The sequence below is a fragment of the Triticum aestivum genome, chromosome 2D (assembly GCF_018294505.1).
Source record: "Triticum aestivum cultivar Chinese Spring chromosome 2D, IWGSC CS RefSeq v2.1, whole genome shotgun sequence".
Taxonomy (NCBI): Eukaryota; Viridiplantae; Streptophyta; class Magnoliopsida; order Poales; family Poaceae; genus Triticum; species Triticum aestivum.
Genome location: NC_057799.1, coordinates 414,950,223 through 414,967,034, shown reverse-complemented (window position 1 = coordinate 414,967,034; position 16,812 = coordinate 414,950,223). Strand labels below are relative to the sequence as shown.

Here is a 16,812-nt window from a genome sequence, read left to right as displayed (position 1 = left end):
AAGCCAGTTTTGCACACGCAGAATACTCAAGTTAAACTTGACGAGCCTAACATATAACAGATATGGCCTCGGAACACGGAGACCGAAAGGTCGAGCGTGAATCATATAGTAGATATGATCAACATAGTGATGTTCACCATTGAAAACTACTCCATTTCACGTGATGATCGGTTATGGTTTAGTTGATTTGGATCACGTAATCACTTAGATGGTTAGAGGGATGTCTATCTAAGTGGGAGTTTTTAAGTAATATGATTAATAGATCGATCTTAAATTTATCATGAACTTAGTACCTGATAGTATCTTGCTTGTCTATGTTAATTGTAGATAGATGGCCCGTGTTGTTGTTCCATTGAATTTTAATGCGTTCCTTGAGAAAGCAAAGTTGAAAGATGATGGTAGCAATTACACGGACTGGGTCCGTAACTTGAGGATTATCCTCATTGCTGCACAGAAGAATTACGTCCTGGAAGCACCGCTGGGTGCCAGGCCTGCTGCAAGAGCAACACCAGAAGTTATGAACGTCTGGCAGAGCAAAGCTGATGACTACTCGATAGTTCAGTGTGCCATGCTTTACGGCTTAGAACCGGGTCTTCAACGACGTTTTGAACGTCATGGAGCATATGAGATGTTCCAGGAGTTGAAGTTAATATTTCAAGCAAATGCCCGGATAGAGAGATATGAAGTCTCCAATAAGTTCTACAGCTGCAAGATGGAAGAGAATAGTTCTGTCAGTGAGCATATACTCAAAATGTCTGGGTATAATAATCACTTGATTCAACTGGGAGTTAATCTTCCGGATGATAGCGTCATTGACAGAATTCTTCAATCACTGCCACCAAGCTACAAGAGCTTCGTGATGAACTATAACATGCAAGGGATGAATAAGACAATTCCCGAGCTCTTCGCAATGCTAAAGGCAGCGGAGGTAGAAATCAAAAAGGAGCATCAAGTGTTGATGGTCAATAAGACCACTAGTTTCAAGAAAAAGGGCAAAGGGAAGAAGAAGGGGAACTTCAAGAAGAACAGCAAGCAAGTTGTTGTTCAAGAGAAGAAACCCAAATCTGGACCTAAGCCTGAGACTGAGTGCTTCTACTGCAAGCAGACTGGTCACTGGAAGCGGAACTGCCCCAAGTATTTGGCAGATAAGAAGGATGGCAAGGTGAACAAAGGTATATGTGATATACATGTTATTGATGTGTACCTTACTAATGCTCGCAGTAGCACCTGGGTATTTGATACTGGTTCTGTTGCTAATATTTGCAACTCGAAACAGGGGCTACGGATTAAGCGAACACTGGCTAAGGACGAGGTGACGATGCGCGTGGGAAACGGTTCCAAAGTCGATGTGATCGCCGTCGGCACGCTACCTCTACATCTACCTTCGGGATTAGTATTAGACCTAAATAATTGTTATTTGGTGCCAGCGTTGAGCATGAACATTATATCTGGATCTTGTTTGATGCGAGACGGTTATTCATTTAAATCAGAGAATAATGGTTGTTCTATTTATATGAGTAATATCTTTTATGGTCATGCACCCTTGAAGAATGGTCTATTTTTAATGAATCTCGGTAGTAGTGACACACATATTCATAATGTCAAAGCCAAAAGATGCAGAGTTGATAATGATAGTGCAACTTATTTGTGGCACTGCCGTTTAGGTCATATCGGTGTAAAGCGCATGAAGAAACTCCATAATGATGGACTTTTGGAATCACTTGATTATGAATCACTTGGTACTTGCGAACCATGTCTCATGGGCAAGATGACTAAAACACCGTTCTCCGGAACTATGGAGAGAGCAACTTATTTGTTGGAAATCATACAATGTATGTGGTCCGATGAATATTGAGGCTCGTGGCAGATATCGTTATTTTCTCACCTTCACAGATGATTTGAGCAGATATGGGTATATCTACTTAATGAAACATAAGTCTGAAACATTTGAAAAGTTCAAAGAATTTCAGAGCGAAGTTGCAAATCATCGTAACAAGAAAATAAAGTTTCTACGATCAGATCGTGGAGGAGAATATTTGAGTTACGAGTTTGGCCTATATTTGAAACAATGCGGAATAGTTTCGCAACTCACGCCTCCCGGAACACCACAGCATAATGGTGTGCCTGAACGTCGTAATCGTACTTTACTAGATATGGTACGATCTATGATGTCTCTTACTGATTTACCGCTATCGTTTTGGGGTTATGCTTTAGAGACGGCTGCATTCACTCTAAATAGGGCACCATCGAAATCTGTTGAGACGACGCCTTATGAACTATGGTTTGGTAAGAAACCAAAGTTGTCGTTTCTTAAAGTTTGGGGTTGCGATGCTTATGTGAAGAAACTTCAACCTGATAAGCTCAAACCTAAATCGGAAAAATGTGTGTTCATTGGATACCCAAAGGAGACTGTTGGGTACACCTTCTATCACAGATCCGAAGGCAAGACATTCGTTGCTAAGAATGGATCCTTTCTAGAGAAGGAGTTTCTCTTGAAAGAAGTGAGTGGGAGGAAAGTAGAACTTGATGAGGTAAATGTACCTGCTCCCTTATTGGAAAGTAGATCATCACAGAAACCAGTTTCTGCGACACCTACACCAATTAGTGAGGAAGTTAATGATAATGATCATGAAACTTCAGATCAAGTTATTACTGAACCTCGTAGGTCAACCAGAGTAAGATCCGCACCAGAGTGGTACGGTAATCCTGTTCTGGAGGTTATGTTACTAGACCGTGACGAACCTACAAACTATGAAGAAGCGATGGTGAGCCCAGATTCCAGAAAATGGCTTGAGGCCATGAAATCCGAGATGGGATCCATGTATGAGAACAAAGTATGGACTTTGGTTGACTTGCCCGATGATCGGCAAGCCATTGAAAATAAATGGATCTTCAAGAAGAAGACTGACGCTGCCGGTAATGTTACTGTCTATAAAGCTCGACTTGTTGCGAAAGGTTTTCGACAAGTTCAAGGGATTGACTACGATGAGACCTTCTCACCTGTAGCGATGCTTAAGTCTGTCCGAATCATGTTAGCAATTGCCACATTTTACGATTATGAAATTTGGCAAATGGATGTCAAAACTGCATTCCTGAATGGATTTCTGGAAGAAGAGTTGTATATGATGCAACCGGAAGGTTTTGTCGATCCAAAGGAAGCTAACAAAGTGTGCAAGCTCCAGCGATCCATTTATGGACTGGTGCAAGCCTCTCGGAGTTGGAATAAACGCTTTGATAGTGTGATCAAAGCATTTGGTTTTGTACAGACTTTTGGAGAAGCCTGTATTTACAAGAAAGTGAGTGGGAGCTCTGTAGCATTTCTGATATTATATGTGGATGACATATTACTGATTGGAAATGATATAGAATTTCTGGATAGCATAAAGGGATACTTGAATAAGAGTTTTTCAATGAAAGACCTCGGTGAAGCTGCGTATATATTGGGCATCAAGATCTATAGAGATAGATCAAGACGCTTAATTGGACTTTCACAAAGCACATACCTTGACAAAGTTTTGAAGAAGCTCAAAATGGATCAAGCAAAGAAAGGGTTCTTGCCTGTGTTACAAGGTGTGAAGTTGAGTCAGACTCAATGCCCGACCACTGCAGAAGATAGAGAGAAGATGAAAGATGTTCCCTATGCTTCAGCCATAGGCTCTATCATGTATGCAATGCTGTGTACCAGATCTGATGTGTGCCTTGCTATAAGTCTAGCAGGGAGGTACCAAAGTAATCTAGGAGTGGATCACTGGATAGCGGTCAAGAACATCCTGAAATACCTGAAAAGGACTAAGGATATGTTTCTCGTATATGGAGGTGACAAAGAGCTCATCGTAAATGGTTACGTTGATGCAAGCTTTGACACTGATCCGGACGATTCTAAATCGCAAACCGGATATGTGTTTACATTGAACGGTGGAGCTGTCAGTTGGTGCAGTTCTAAGCAAAGTGTCATGGCGGGATCTACGTGTGAAGCGGAGTACATAGCTGCTTCGGAAGCAGCAAATGAAGGAGTCTGGATGAAGGAGTTCAGATCCGATCTAGGTGTCATACCTAGTGCATCGGGACCAATAAAAATCTTTTGTGACAATACTGGTGCAATTGCTTTAGCAAAGGAATCCAGATTTCACAAGAGAACCAAGCACATCAAAAGACACTTCAATTCCATCCGGGATTTAGTCCAGGTGGGAGAGATAGAAATTTGCAAGATACATACGGATCTGAATGTTGCAGACCCGTTGACTAAGCCTCTTCCACGAGCAAAACATGATCAGCACCAAGACTCCATGGGTGTAAGAATCATTACTGTGTAATCTAGATTATTGACTCTAGTGCAAGTGGGAGACTGAAGGAAATATGCCCTAGAGGCAATAATAAAGTTATTATTTATTTCCTTATATCATGATAAATGTTTATTATTCATGCCAGATATCATGATAAAGGTGCTCTACAGGTGTCTCCAAAGGTACTTGTTGGGTTGGCATATTTCGAGATTAGGATTTGTCACTCCGATTGTCGGAGAGGTATCTCTGGGCCCACTCAGTAATACACATCACTATAAGCCTTGCAAGCATTGTGACTAATGAGTTAGTTGCGGGATGATGTATTACGGAACGAGTAAAGAGGCTTGCCGGTAACGAGATTGAACTAGGTATCGAGATACCGACGATCGAATCTCGGGCAAGTAACATACCGATGACAAAGGGAACAACGTATGTTGTTATGCGGTCTGACCGATAAAGATCTTCGTAGAATATGTGGGAACCAATATGAGCATCCAGGTTCCGCTATTGGTTATTGACCGGAGAGGTGTCTCGGTCATGTCTACATAGTTCTCGAACCCGTAGGGTCCGCACGCTTAACGTTACGATGACAGTTATATTATGAGTTTATATGTTTTGATGTACCAAAGGTTGTTCGGAGTCCCGGATGTGATCACGGACATGACGAGGAGTCTCGAAATGGTCGAGACATAAAGATTGATATATTGGAAGCCTATGTTTGGACATCGGAAGTGTTCCGGGTGAAATCGGGATTTTTCCGGAGTACCGGGAGGTTACGGGACCCCCCCGGTAACTTGATGGGCCTTAGTGGGCCGAGGTGGAAGAGAGGAGAGGAGGCTAGGGCAGGGCCGCACGCCCCTCCCCCCCAGTCCGAATAGGACAAGGAGAAGGGGGCGGCGCCCCCCCTTTCCTTCCTCCCCTCCACCTCTTCCCCCTCTCTCTCCTAGTCAAACATGGAAAAGGGGGGAGTCCTACTCCCGGTAGGAGTAGGACTCCTCCTGGCGCGCCTCTCCCCTTGGCCGGCTGAACCCCCCTTGCTCCTTTATATACGGGGGCAGGGGGGTACCTCTAGACACACAATTGATCATTGATCTCTTAGCCGTGTGCGGTGCCCCCCTCCACCATATTACACCTCGATAATATCGTAGCGGTGCTTAGGCGAAGCCCTGCGTCGGTAGAACATCATCATTGTCACCACGCCGTCGTGCTGACGAAACTCTCCCTCAACACTCGGCTGGATCGGAGTTCGAGGGACGTCATCGAGCTGAACGTGTGCTGAACTCGGAGGTGCCGTACGTTCGGTACTTGATCGGTCGGATCGTGAAGACGTACGACTACATCAACCGCGTTGTGTTAACGCTTCCGCTTTCCGTCTACGAGGGTACGTGGACAACACTCTCCCCTCTCGTTGCTATGCATCACCATGATCTTGCGTGTGCGTAGAATTTTTTTGAAATTACTACGTTCCCCAACACCGCCACCCCCACCACCCACCGCCCCCGCCACCCGCCGCCGCCCCCACCCCGTGCGGTCGCCCCGGCGCCCCACCACCCCGGCGTCGCCGCCGCCCCCGCCACCCGCCACCGCGGTCCGGTGAGTTTTTTTTTCTTTTTTTGCTGTTTAATTGTTAGTGTTAGGTTTAGTGCTAGATATATATGTGTTAGTGTTAGATTTAGTGCATGGGTTTTAGATAATTAGTCATATAATTAAAAGAAGTAGAAAAAAGATGAAAAAGGAAGAAGAAGAAAAGAAGAATATGTAGAAGGGGAAGAAGAAGAAGAAGAGGAGGAGGGGAGAAGAAGAAGAAGAAGAAAGTGTAGGAGAAGAAGAGGAGGGGAGAAGAAGAAGAAAGTGTAGGAGAAGAAGAGGAGGGGAGAAGAAGAAGAAGAAGAAGAAGAAAGTGTAGGTGTAGGAGAAGAAGAGGAGGGGAGAAGAAGAAGAAGAAGAAGAAGAATATGTAGAAGGTGCTCTTTGGACCGCCACCCGCCCCCGCCCCTGTCACCAGCCACCCGCCGCCACCCCCACCACCCGCCGCCACCACCCGCCCACCCACCGCCTCTCGCCCCGTCGCCCCGACCACCCGCCGCCCCCCTTTCAGGCACGCTACAATAAGGCGGATAAGGTGCCAGAGGTGTACGACATGTATGCCATGGCCCACACTGCCTCTTTCAAGAAAGTCAAGGCATTCTCTCCGTTTGACCTCGATGATGCAAACAACTTCACCCAACATCTCCTCCCACGACAAGCTCGTGAAATATAGAGGTGAGGGGAAGGCGAGGAAAGGGGAGGACTTTAACTCGAGCCAGGGTCCCATTGATCCAGAGCTGGTGATGATATCTGGTGGCGGGAGGTCCCATGGCTCCATAGCCATTGGAGATGGACTTATCCGTTGTCCTAGCACTCTCCCGGAGATCAAGGCGTGCCAGTCGAGCTCCGCTCCTGAGATAAGGCCTCGTGAACGGCCAGTCCAACTCGCCATCAAAGTTAGTTATACGTACTTAGTTATCTTTCTCCATTACATTGTCTGTGCTTCCATCAATGATTACAAATGGTAACGAGGAGTGGTGTTGCAGGCTGCTATATAGAGTGAGAGAGATATAACGGAGAAACTTCTGGCGGAGGCGGCGGAGAGGCAGCGGGAGTTGGAGGAGAGGACGACAACGATGTTGGAGGAGGAGAGGGCACGGAATGACATGCAGGCAAGGGCCATGTACGAGCTCCTTGTGGTAAGTTTCTTCTGCAGATTAGCCAAAACATTCATGTAGTGTTTGTCTCATTACTAACTAGTATGACTGAGTCGTCAGAACCAAATGTGCAGTCTGTGTGCGAGAAGGCCGGTCAGACCGCTCCGCCGATGCCAGTGATTGCTCCTGGGACCACGGTGAGTTTAATTTGAATGGACATTACTTGCTAGTCTTAACATTTGAGTGTCATCATGCTAACGAGACATTGGAAATGATCTTTGGTGCAGCGTAACTCCAGACAAGCATCGCACGATCCTTCTCCAGCTACCGGCACGAGCCTGCCCGCTCCTACACCTCCATGATCATGGTAAGTTTCTCTAGTGCTTTGCTTAACAAATGCATAAAGACCTAGACTTAGCCTTATTTCCTCCAAAATGCTTACCACTATGACCTAGACTTAGCTTTATTTCCTCCAAAATGACTTAATAAGCTTACTGACCTCCAAAACCATCCATTTTACCTAAGTTAGTTCTAAAATGATCTATACTTAGCTTTGTTTCCTCCAAAATGACCAAAGTTAGCTCTAATATGCTTAGTTAACTAGGTTTGCTCAATAATGACATGTACTTAGCTTACTTATGTCAAAAATGGCATAATTAGCTTAGTTAGCTCATAAACGATCCATTTTACCTAAGTTAGTTCTAAAATGATCCATTTTACCTTAGTTAGCTCATAAACGATCCATTTTACCCAAGTTAGCTCTAAAATGACCCATTTTACCTTACTTAGCTCATAAATGATCCATTTTACCCACGTTAGCTCTAAAATGACCCATTTTACCTTATTTAGCTCATAAATGATCCATCTTACCTAGGTTAGCTCATAAATGATTCATTTTCTTCTTCTTCTTCTAACTTTCTTATTTCCCATTTTGCAGAATTCATTCGCTTCACGAAAGCTAGCATAGATGGAGTGCTTGTTTGGATGAACTATGTTTCTTTTGTATCGATGAACTATGCATGTATGGTAGGATGACACTACTGTAATATGTATGGTTGGATGCATGTATGTGGAACTTGCTATGTATGGTTGATGGAACTACGCATGCATGATGAAATTATATGTGTTGGATATCTCATATGTTTGCTGTGAACTTGTCATGTGAAAAATATATATGTATCATCTATTTGCTGTGAAAATGGTTGGGTATAAGAAAAAACAGAAAAAAAAAGGCAATGCAGGCTCTTTGCCGTCTGCCACCGACGGCAACGGGCTCTTTGCCGTCCGCGGCGGACGGCAAAGAAGCCACGTGGCAACCACCTGTGCTTCCTGGCAGCTGACCCATTTGGTCAGTTTGCCTACAGTGGCAGACGGCAAAGGCTTGAGGCTCTTTGCCGTCAGCCACGGACGGCAAAGACTGCCGTTAGCCACCTAACGGACTAACAGCGAATTTATTGCCGTCGGCTTTCTTTGTCGTCCGGCCTGATGGCAAAGGCCCCTTTGCCGTCCGCTTCAAAAAGCAGACGGCAAAGAAGCTCTTTACCATAGACTACTTTGCCGGAGCCTTTTGCCGTCCGCGGCAGACGGCAAAGGCCTTTGCCGTCCGCCAACCTTGCCTTTGCCGTCTGCCGTGGCAGACGGCAAAGTAGCCGATTCCTGTAGTGCCACCAGGTTCAAATCCTGGTGCTTGTATTATTCCTGAATTTATTTTTAGGGTGATACCTTTCCGTCGACTACGAGACGCTTGTGATGACTTCGTCAATCTCAAGATAATATGCAGCCTTGGTCTCTCGGAGGTGCTCATAGGGGTATGATATGCATTTATGTGTTCATAGAGATGAGTGTATGCGCGTACATGTGAGCGGCTGCTCTGTGTTAAAAAACATTTTTTTTTAAACAAAACTTGTATATAAAACCTGGCCGTGTGGCCTTCTCAGACTCGTCCAACTCGCCGGTCAGATTCTTCCACGCGGTCTTTCCGTGTGTTCTGCTCCCTCCCGCGCCTGCAGATGGCCCGTTAGACTCTGTTCACTCTCTTCCCTCCATGGTGCGCGCAAATGTATCACTCTGCGCTAAGCGACTCCTTTTTCTTTCTCACCTCGAGCAGCTGGACGCCTACGATGGTCGGCGGCCGCGCTCGTCCTGCTCTTCCTTGCCGCCGGGGCGGCGGCGGAGGCTGCACGCAGGGAGGCTGTGACCTCGCCGCACGGCGCCGTGGCGGCCGACGACGAGCGGTGCTCCAGGATCGGGCGTGACGCGCTCCGCTGTGGCGGCACCGCCGTGGACGCCGCAGTCGCCACGTCGCTCTGCCTCGGCGTGGTCAGCCCCGCGTCCAGCGGCATCGGCGGGGGCGCGTTCATGCTCGTCAGGCTCACCGACGGCACGGCCGTCGTTTACGACTCCCGTGAGACCGCGCCGCTGGCGGCTACAAAGGTGCGTGATTGGAAGAGTCGTCTCTTTCCGTAGTCTACTCAAAGACTTGTGGGCTTGTGCATTTCCTTACTTTATTCGTTCAATCATATAATTTGAGACTTGACTACTCCTCGTAATCTAGAATGCAAATTTGCCTGCATGGTTAAGCCCATTGAGCCGAAATATTTTGCGCTGTGTAGGGCGCCTCTCAAGCATCCACACCAAAATTTTCAAACTTACTGACAACAATACCATCAAACCGATGGAGTATCAATCAAACTAAAAATATATATAACCGTAGTACCATACATACACACACCTACTCGGTGGTTAATTCACATGGTTGGTGTGCCTTTCTGGATCCGTTATACTACTATTCCGTTACAACTGGCAAAGAACATGGACATGCCATGCCATGCATGGAAGAGATGAGACACAGCGTTCCCACTCTAGCTGCTCGATTCCTACTCCCTACTACTACTAGTATTGAGTATTGGTCGAAACACTTGCTGTTGCTTGTGTTGGGTTGTAGTACTAAGATAGTATACCTTGGAGTGGCGGGAAGAACAAAGGGAGGACGGTGACTGATCGGCGTGGTCGAGGGCCATACGCGTGGAGGCTAAGCTACATGGTGGCGCCATGTTCAATGCCGCGCGTCCGTGTGTCAACCAGTGGAAAGAAGCGCCCCACGCTATCACGCGCCCACTTGCATCTCTGGGCCGCCGGTTGCAGCACGGACCGGGAAAGCCAAAACGAATCCGCGTTCGGCCGGCCGGCGTGCAAACTGATGCTACGATGCCACCAACCACGTCCCGTTCAGCGCTTCGGCCGCTTCTTTTTTGTCAGTGCACTAGTGCGGCAATGTACAGGAACATGATCCGCGATTCCATATGTCCAGCCAGAAATAAAATTGTGGGTGTGGACACTCAGAAATAATTGATTAGGCTATTGCCTATTATGCTTGGGGTTTGCTTAAAAGGGTTAACTTGGACAAGTTCCTATATGGTAAAAATACCTCAAAATCCCGCTGGCTACGGCACTATCTGCCAGTGGTTAGCTTGCTGTTGTCCCACTTGATCGTTACTACCTCCGTTTTGGTTTACTGGTCTTTATTGTATTTTTTTAACCAAATTTTGACCATAAATTTAACTAACAAAATGTTTATGCATGTCATAAAAAATTATATCATTTGGTATCATTGAAAACTATGTTCAAATAATATAATTTTTGTTGACATGAGTGAACATTTTGTTAGTAAAATCTTTGGTCACAAATTATAAAGGGGACCAATAAACCATGACGGAGGTAGTACATTCTATCTAAGCCGTTACCAGTCTACACGGAATGCCAGGACTTGTTCTCTAATTTTTTTGATAAATGATGATTTTATTAGCTTAAAATGTAGCATAAAGTGGATACAAATCATAATGGGTAACGTCCGGCCTCTGCATAGATAAAATGCACACATCTAAACTTGTTGTCTAATTTGATTATATGGCCAGACTTGAATGAAAGAGTCTTCTTGCCCATTTACCGTTTGGGATTTGGCAAGAAAATTGCTCCTGTACGTAAAGAAAAAAAGTGAATTATGAACACTAGCGATCTTAATTGTACATTCAGGACATGTACGGCGGCAATGACACGCTGAAAGCCAGGGGCGCGCTCTCCATCGGAGTCCCGGGTGAAATCGCGGGCCTCTACGAGGCATGGAAGCGCCACGGCAAGCTCCCATGGAAGGAACTGGTGATGCCGGCCGCGAAGCTCGCCTGGGCGTTCACGGTGTCGCCGTACCTCCACATGCAGATGAAAGCGACCGAAGCCGGCATCCTCGGCAACGCCGGGATGCGGGCCGTGTACGCCTGCAACGGGGAGATCCTCAAGGTCGGCGACGTGTGCCGCAACGGCAAGCTCGCGTGGACCCTCGAGGCCGTCGCGGAGAGAGGGCCGGCCGCGTTCTACAGTGGCCCGGTGGCGGACCTGCTGGTGAAGGACGTGAAGGAGGCCGGAGGGATCATGACCAAGGAGGACCTGGAGAAGTATCAGGTTAAGGTGCGCCGGCCGCTCTCGCAGAGTGTCATGGGCCTTACCGTGCTCAGCATGCCTCCTCCTTCTGCCGGTGGTGCCGGCCTCATGCTGGTAAGTTTTCTACTGTATGTGTTAAATTTTGTTTACTGTTTTGCTATATGTTGCTTTGACGATGGACAGAGATATTGGCTGGTTCTTCTTTTTGTGAAGAGTCAACTAGAGTAGCTATTTTTTGTCAAAAGTTTCAGTGAAAAGATATGCATCGTGCTTAAGAATATTGGTTCTGGATAAGATTGATATAAAGAGTATGTGAAGACTTCACATTTGAAGGATGTGAAGTTCTTTAATGAGATATTTATTCAACACGAGACAAGTACCGTTTCGGTGAGAGATAAGCACAAGAGTTGCATTCAGGTCAAGTGGTGTCATCACACTTTTGGAAGAAAAATCTAACGTTCTGATGGTGACAGTTTCTGTGTGCATGTTTTCTTGATATCCTTTTTTTTTACTTTTTACTCGATGAACAGGTTTTGAACATCCTGGCTCAGTATGGAGTTTCTGGTATCTCTGGCTCTCTTGGGATTCATCGCCTTGTTGAATCCTTGAAACATTACATGGCAGTGAAGATGAATCTTGGAGATCCCGACTTTGTTGATGTTGGTGCGGTTGTCTCTGATATGCTCTCCCCCAAGTTTGCTGCTGAGCTGAGAAGAACGATTTACGATAATATGACATTCTCACCTCAACATTATGGTGGAAGGTAAATAAACCTTATTTTACTAATTAAAATGAAACTACATCAATGAGCTATGGCCGCGTTACTGTACTTTTTGGAAAATAACGGCAGCAGATTAACTGCATTTCAAATTTTGGAAACATATTTTTTCTTTTCATGATTGAATGTTTCCGAGAACTGTCAGTTGCATGTGAATTTGTTACCGTTGTATTGCTAATTAAACCCTTTAGATATATCTTACAAGAAACACAACTGTACGTTTTTAACCAGATTTTCAGGTTTTGTAGCCTGAAGAAAATCCCAACACCTAAAACCTTTTCTGCCCGAACTATTTTGTAGTGACACCATCAACTTTATATGGTCAGTAGCATTTGATTCCTGCGGGATATATGATATCTTGAACCTTTATCGGAGAAATAAACACTGTACCGAAATCACATCACCATCTTGGATGGCATTATGAACCTGAATTTCTCAGTGCACTACTACATCATGGAGCAGTGCCATCTTTCCTGATTCAGTGCGAACTGCCCTACCAATTGATCCTGCCTGACCAACTTGCATATTTCAGGTGGAACATCCTTCAGGACCACGGGACCAGCCACCTATCCATCGTGGACGGCGAGAGGAACGCCGTCTCGATGACGAGCACCGTCAACGCCTACTTCGGATCCCTGATACTGTCCCCGAGCACAGGCGTTCTCCTCAACAACGAGATGGACGACTTCTCCATGCCGGCGAACACCACCGCGAACACTCCGCCGCCGGCTCCCAACAACTTCGTGGCCCCTCTGAAGCGCCCCCTCTCCTCCATGTGTCCAACCATCGTTCTCAAGGTTAGATTAGTAGGCCGCAATGGAAGATGTGAACTCCGTCTTGTAAATCTTCTGACAAGACTGAAGGTTCTGATTGTTTTGGTGCTGTGCCTGTGGCAGGATGGGAAGCTGAAGGCCGCGGTGGGCGCCAGCGGCGGGAGCATGATCCCTGCCGGGACGATCGAGGTGCTCCTCAACCACTTCGCCAAGAACATGGATCCGTTGTCCTCTGTCATGGCGCCGCGAGTTTATCACCAGGTCCCATTCTTAACTGAAACTATTTCTCGTGCTCTTCGTTTCGTCAACCATACACAAATGCAAGCTCGAGACACCATCCCATCCCACAACTCTGACGCTGGTTGCAGCTTATCCCGAACGAGGTTAAGTACGAGAACTGGACGACGGTGACCGGCGACGTATTCTTGCTGGACGCGGCGACGAGAGGCGATCTGCTGAAGAAAGGCCACGTCCTGGAGCCGCTCGCCGGGGGAACCATAAGCCAGCTCGTGGTGCACAACGTCGAGGGCCGCGGGGACCTGACCGCCGTGAGCGATCCCAGGAAAGGCGGCGTCCCGGCGGGGTACTGAACTTGATGGCTGGACCGCGTCTAAGGGTTCATTCGACGGGCATCCTCTCTAGCTGTCATCAGCTCAAGATACACGCGTGATTCTTGTATTTGTTCATGGATTGGAATAAAAAGGGCACCACGTCATCCTGTCAAATAAACACGTGCGCTTCATTATCAAAAAGGTTTTCACCTCACTTCATATAGAGGTAAAGCAACGATCAACGACATGCCACCACAATCTCACGCACACATCTAAAACAAGATACAAAGATGTTGAGAATCATGCCACACCAGCCCAACAACTCCAAGCAAGCAAAAGATGAACAATAAGTACTCCCTCTGATCCTTTTTACTCTGCATATAACAATTGTCTGAAGTCAAACTTTATAAAATTTGACCTTATTTATATGAAAAAATATCAACATCTATCATTCTAAAGTTATACAATATCAAATTTAAGTCATAACACATGTACTGAAATTTGTTTCATACTATGAATGTTGGTATTTTGTTCTATAAAATTGATCAAACTTTACGAGGCTTGACATTAAACAAATTTTATATACGAACTAAAAAGATTCAGAGGGAGTAACACTATGGAGTCGATGGAGCCCTCAACCATGATCAAGCCATTGTGAAGCCGAGTATGCCAATGCACTCAGAACCCGCCGTCGTGGCCGTGGCCGCTATTAGTTTGTGAGTTTAAATAATATAGATCGATCGAAAGAATGTAAAGTTGCAGCGTGACTATGAATGATATCGATGCTTCAATCGAAATAGTGTTCTGCTAGAGTCCTTCCCAATTCGCTCGTTGACGTGTGATGGAATTTTTCGGTGCAATCGATAGTTCGTCAAACACGATTCACTCAAGTTCACCGTGTGTCATATATGGACATCACACTATTGAGGAACGCAGTAATTTAAAAAAAAAATCTACGCACACACAAGATCCATCTAGGTGATGCATCCATCTAGGTGATGCATAACAACGAGCGGGGAGAATGTGTCCACGTACCCTCGTAGACCGAAAGCGGAAGCGTTTAGTAACGCGGTTGATGTAGTCGAACGTCTTCGCGATCCAACCGATCCAAGTACCGAACGCACGGCACCTCCGCGATCTGTACACGTTCAGCTCGGTGACGTCCCTCGTACTCTTGATCCAGCTAAGGCCGAGGTAGTGTTTCGTCAGCACGACGGCGTGGTGACGGTGATGATCAAGTTGCCGACGCAGGGCTTCGCCTAAGCTCTACAATGATATGACCGAGGTGGAAATCTGTGGAGGGGGGCACCGCACACGGATAAGACAACTGTCAACTTGTGTGTTCTAGGGTGCCCCCCTGCGCCCGTATATAAAGGAGCAAGGGGGAGGCCGGCCGGCCCCTAGGGCGCGCCCCCAAGAGGGGAATCCTACTAGGACTCCAAGTCCTAGTAGGAATCTATCAAGAGGGAGGGAGGGGGAAGGAAGGAAGAGGGGGAAGCGAAGGAAAGGAGGGCGCCGCCCCCTTCCTCTCGTCCAATTCGGACCCAAGGAGGGGGGCGCGCGGCCAGCCCCTCCTGGCCCTTCCTCTCTTCCCACTAAGGCCCACAGAGGTCCATTAGTTCCCCTGGGGGTTCCGATAACCCCCCGGCACTCCGATATTTACCCGGTGACCCCTGAAACTCATCCGATGTCCGAATAACATCGTCCAATATATCAATCTTTATGTCTCGACCATTTCGAGACTCGTCGTCATGTCCGTGATCACATCCGGGACTTCAAACTATCTTCGGTACATCAAAACACATAAACTCATAATACCGATCGTCATCGAACGTTAAGCGTGCGGTCCCTACGGGTTCGAGAACTATGTAGACATGACCGAGGCTCATCTCCGGTCAATAACCAATAGCGGAACCTGGATGCTCATATTGGTTCCTACATATTCTACGAAGATCTTTATCGGTCAAACCGCATAACAACATACGTTGTTCCCTTTGTCATCGGTATGTTACTTGCCCGAGATTTGATCGTCAGTATCATCACACCTAGTTCAATCTCGTTACCGGCAAGTCTCTTTACTCGTTCCGTAATGCATCATCCTGTAACTAACTCATTAGTCACATTGCTTGCATGGCTTATAGTGATGTGCATTACCGAGAGGGCCCACAGATACCTCTCCGACAATCGGAGTGACAAATCCTAATCTCGATCTATGCCAACTCAACAAACACCATCGGAGACACCTATAGAGCATCTTTATAATCACCCAGTTACGTTGTGATGTTTGTTAGCACACTAAGTGTTCCTCCGGTATTCGGAAGTTGCATAATCTCATAGTCATAGGAACATGTATAAGTTATGAAGAAAGCAATAGCAATAAACTAAACGATCATAGTGCTAAGCATCCAGATGGGTCAAGTCAATCACATCATTTTCTAATGATGTGATCCCGTTCATCAAATGACAACTCTTGTCCATGGCTAGGAAACTTAACCATCTTTGATTAACGAGCTAGTCAAGTAGAGGCATACTAGTGACACTCTGTTTGTCTATGTATTCACACATGTACTAAGTTTCCGGTTAATACAATTCTAGCATGAATAATAAACATTTATCATGATATAAGGAAATATAAATAACAACTTTATTATGGCCTCTAGGGCATATTTCCTTCAGTCTCCCACTTGCACTAGAGTCAATAATCTAGATTACATTGTAATGATTCTAACACCCATGGAGTCTTGGTGCTGATCATGTTTTGCTCGTGAGAGAGGCTTAGGCAACGGGTCTGCAACATTCAGATCCGTATGTATATTGCAAATCTCTATGTCTCCCTCCTTGACTTGGTCGCGGATGGAATTGAAGCGTCTCTTGATGTGCATGGTTCTCTTGTGAAATCTGGCTTCCTTCGCCAAGGCAATTGCACTAGTATTGTCACAAAAGATTTTCATTGGACCCGATGCACTAGGTATGACACCTAGATCGGATATGAACTCCTTTCATCCAGACTCCTTCATTTGCTGCTTCCGAAGCAGCTATATACTCCGCTTCACACGTAGATCCCGCCACGACGCTCTGCTTGGAACTGCACCAACTGACAGCTCCAGCATTCAATAAAATACGTATCCGGTTTGTGACTTAGAGTCATCCGGATCAGTGTCAACGCTTGCATCGACGTAACCGTTTACGACGAGCTCTTTGTCACCTCCATATACGAGAAACATATCCTTAGTCCTTTTCAGGTATTTCATGATGTTCTTGACCGATGTCCAGTGATCCACTCATGGATTACTTTGGTACCTCCCTGCT

The 16,812-nt window shown here is 46.2% G+C and overlaps 1 protein-coding gene across 1 annotated transcript; it reads left to right on the top strand.

Annotated features, from left to right (window-relative positions):
- Nucleotides 1-8,865: 8,865 nt before the first annotated feature.
- Nucleotides 8,866-13,704, top strand: LOC123053514 (glutathione hydrolase 1). The gene is made up of 7 exons (XM_044476980.1): nucleotides 8,866-8,983; nucleotides 9,075-9,400; nucleotides 11,000-11,515; nucleotides 11,932-12,164; nucleotides 12,712-12,976; nucleotides 13,076-13,213; nucleotides 13,321-13,704. The coding sequence occupies exons 1-7, from the start codon at nucleotides 8,977-8,979 to the stop codon at nucleotides 13,540-13,542; spliced, it is 1,707 nt and encodes a 568-aa protein (XP_044332915.1). The 5' UTR covers nucleotides 8,866-8,976; the 3' UTR covers nucleotides 13,543-13,704.
- Nucleotides 13,705-16,812: the final 3,108 nt, after the last annotated feature.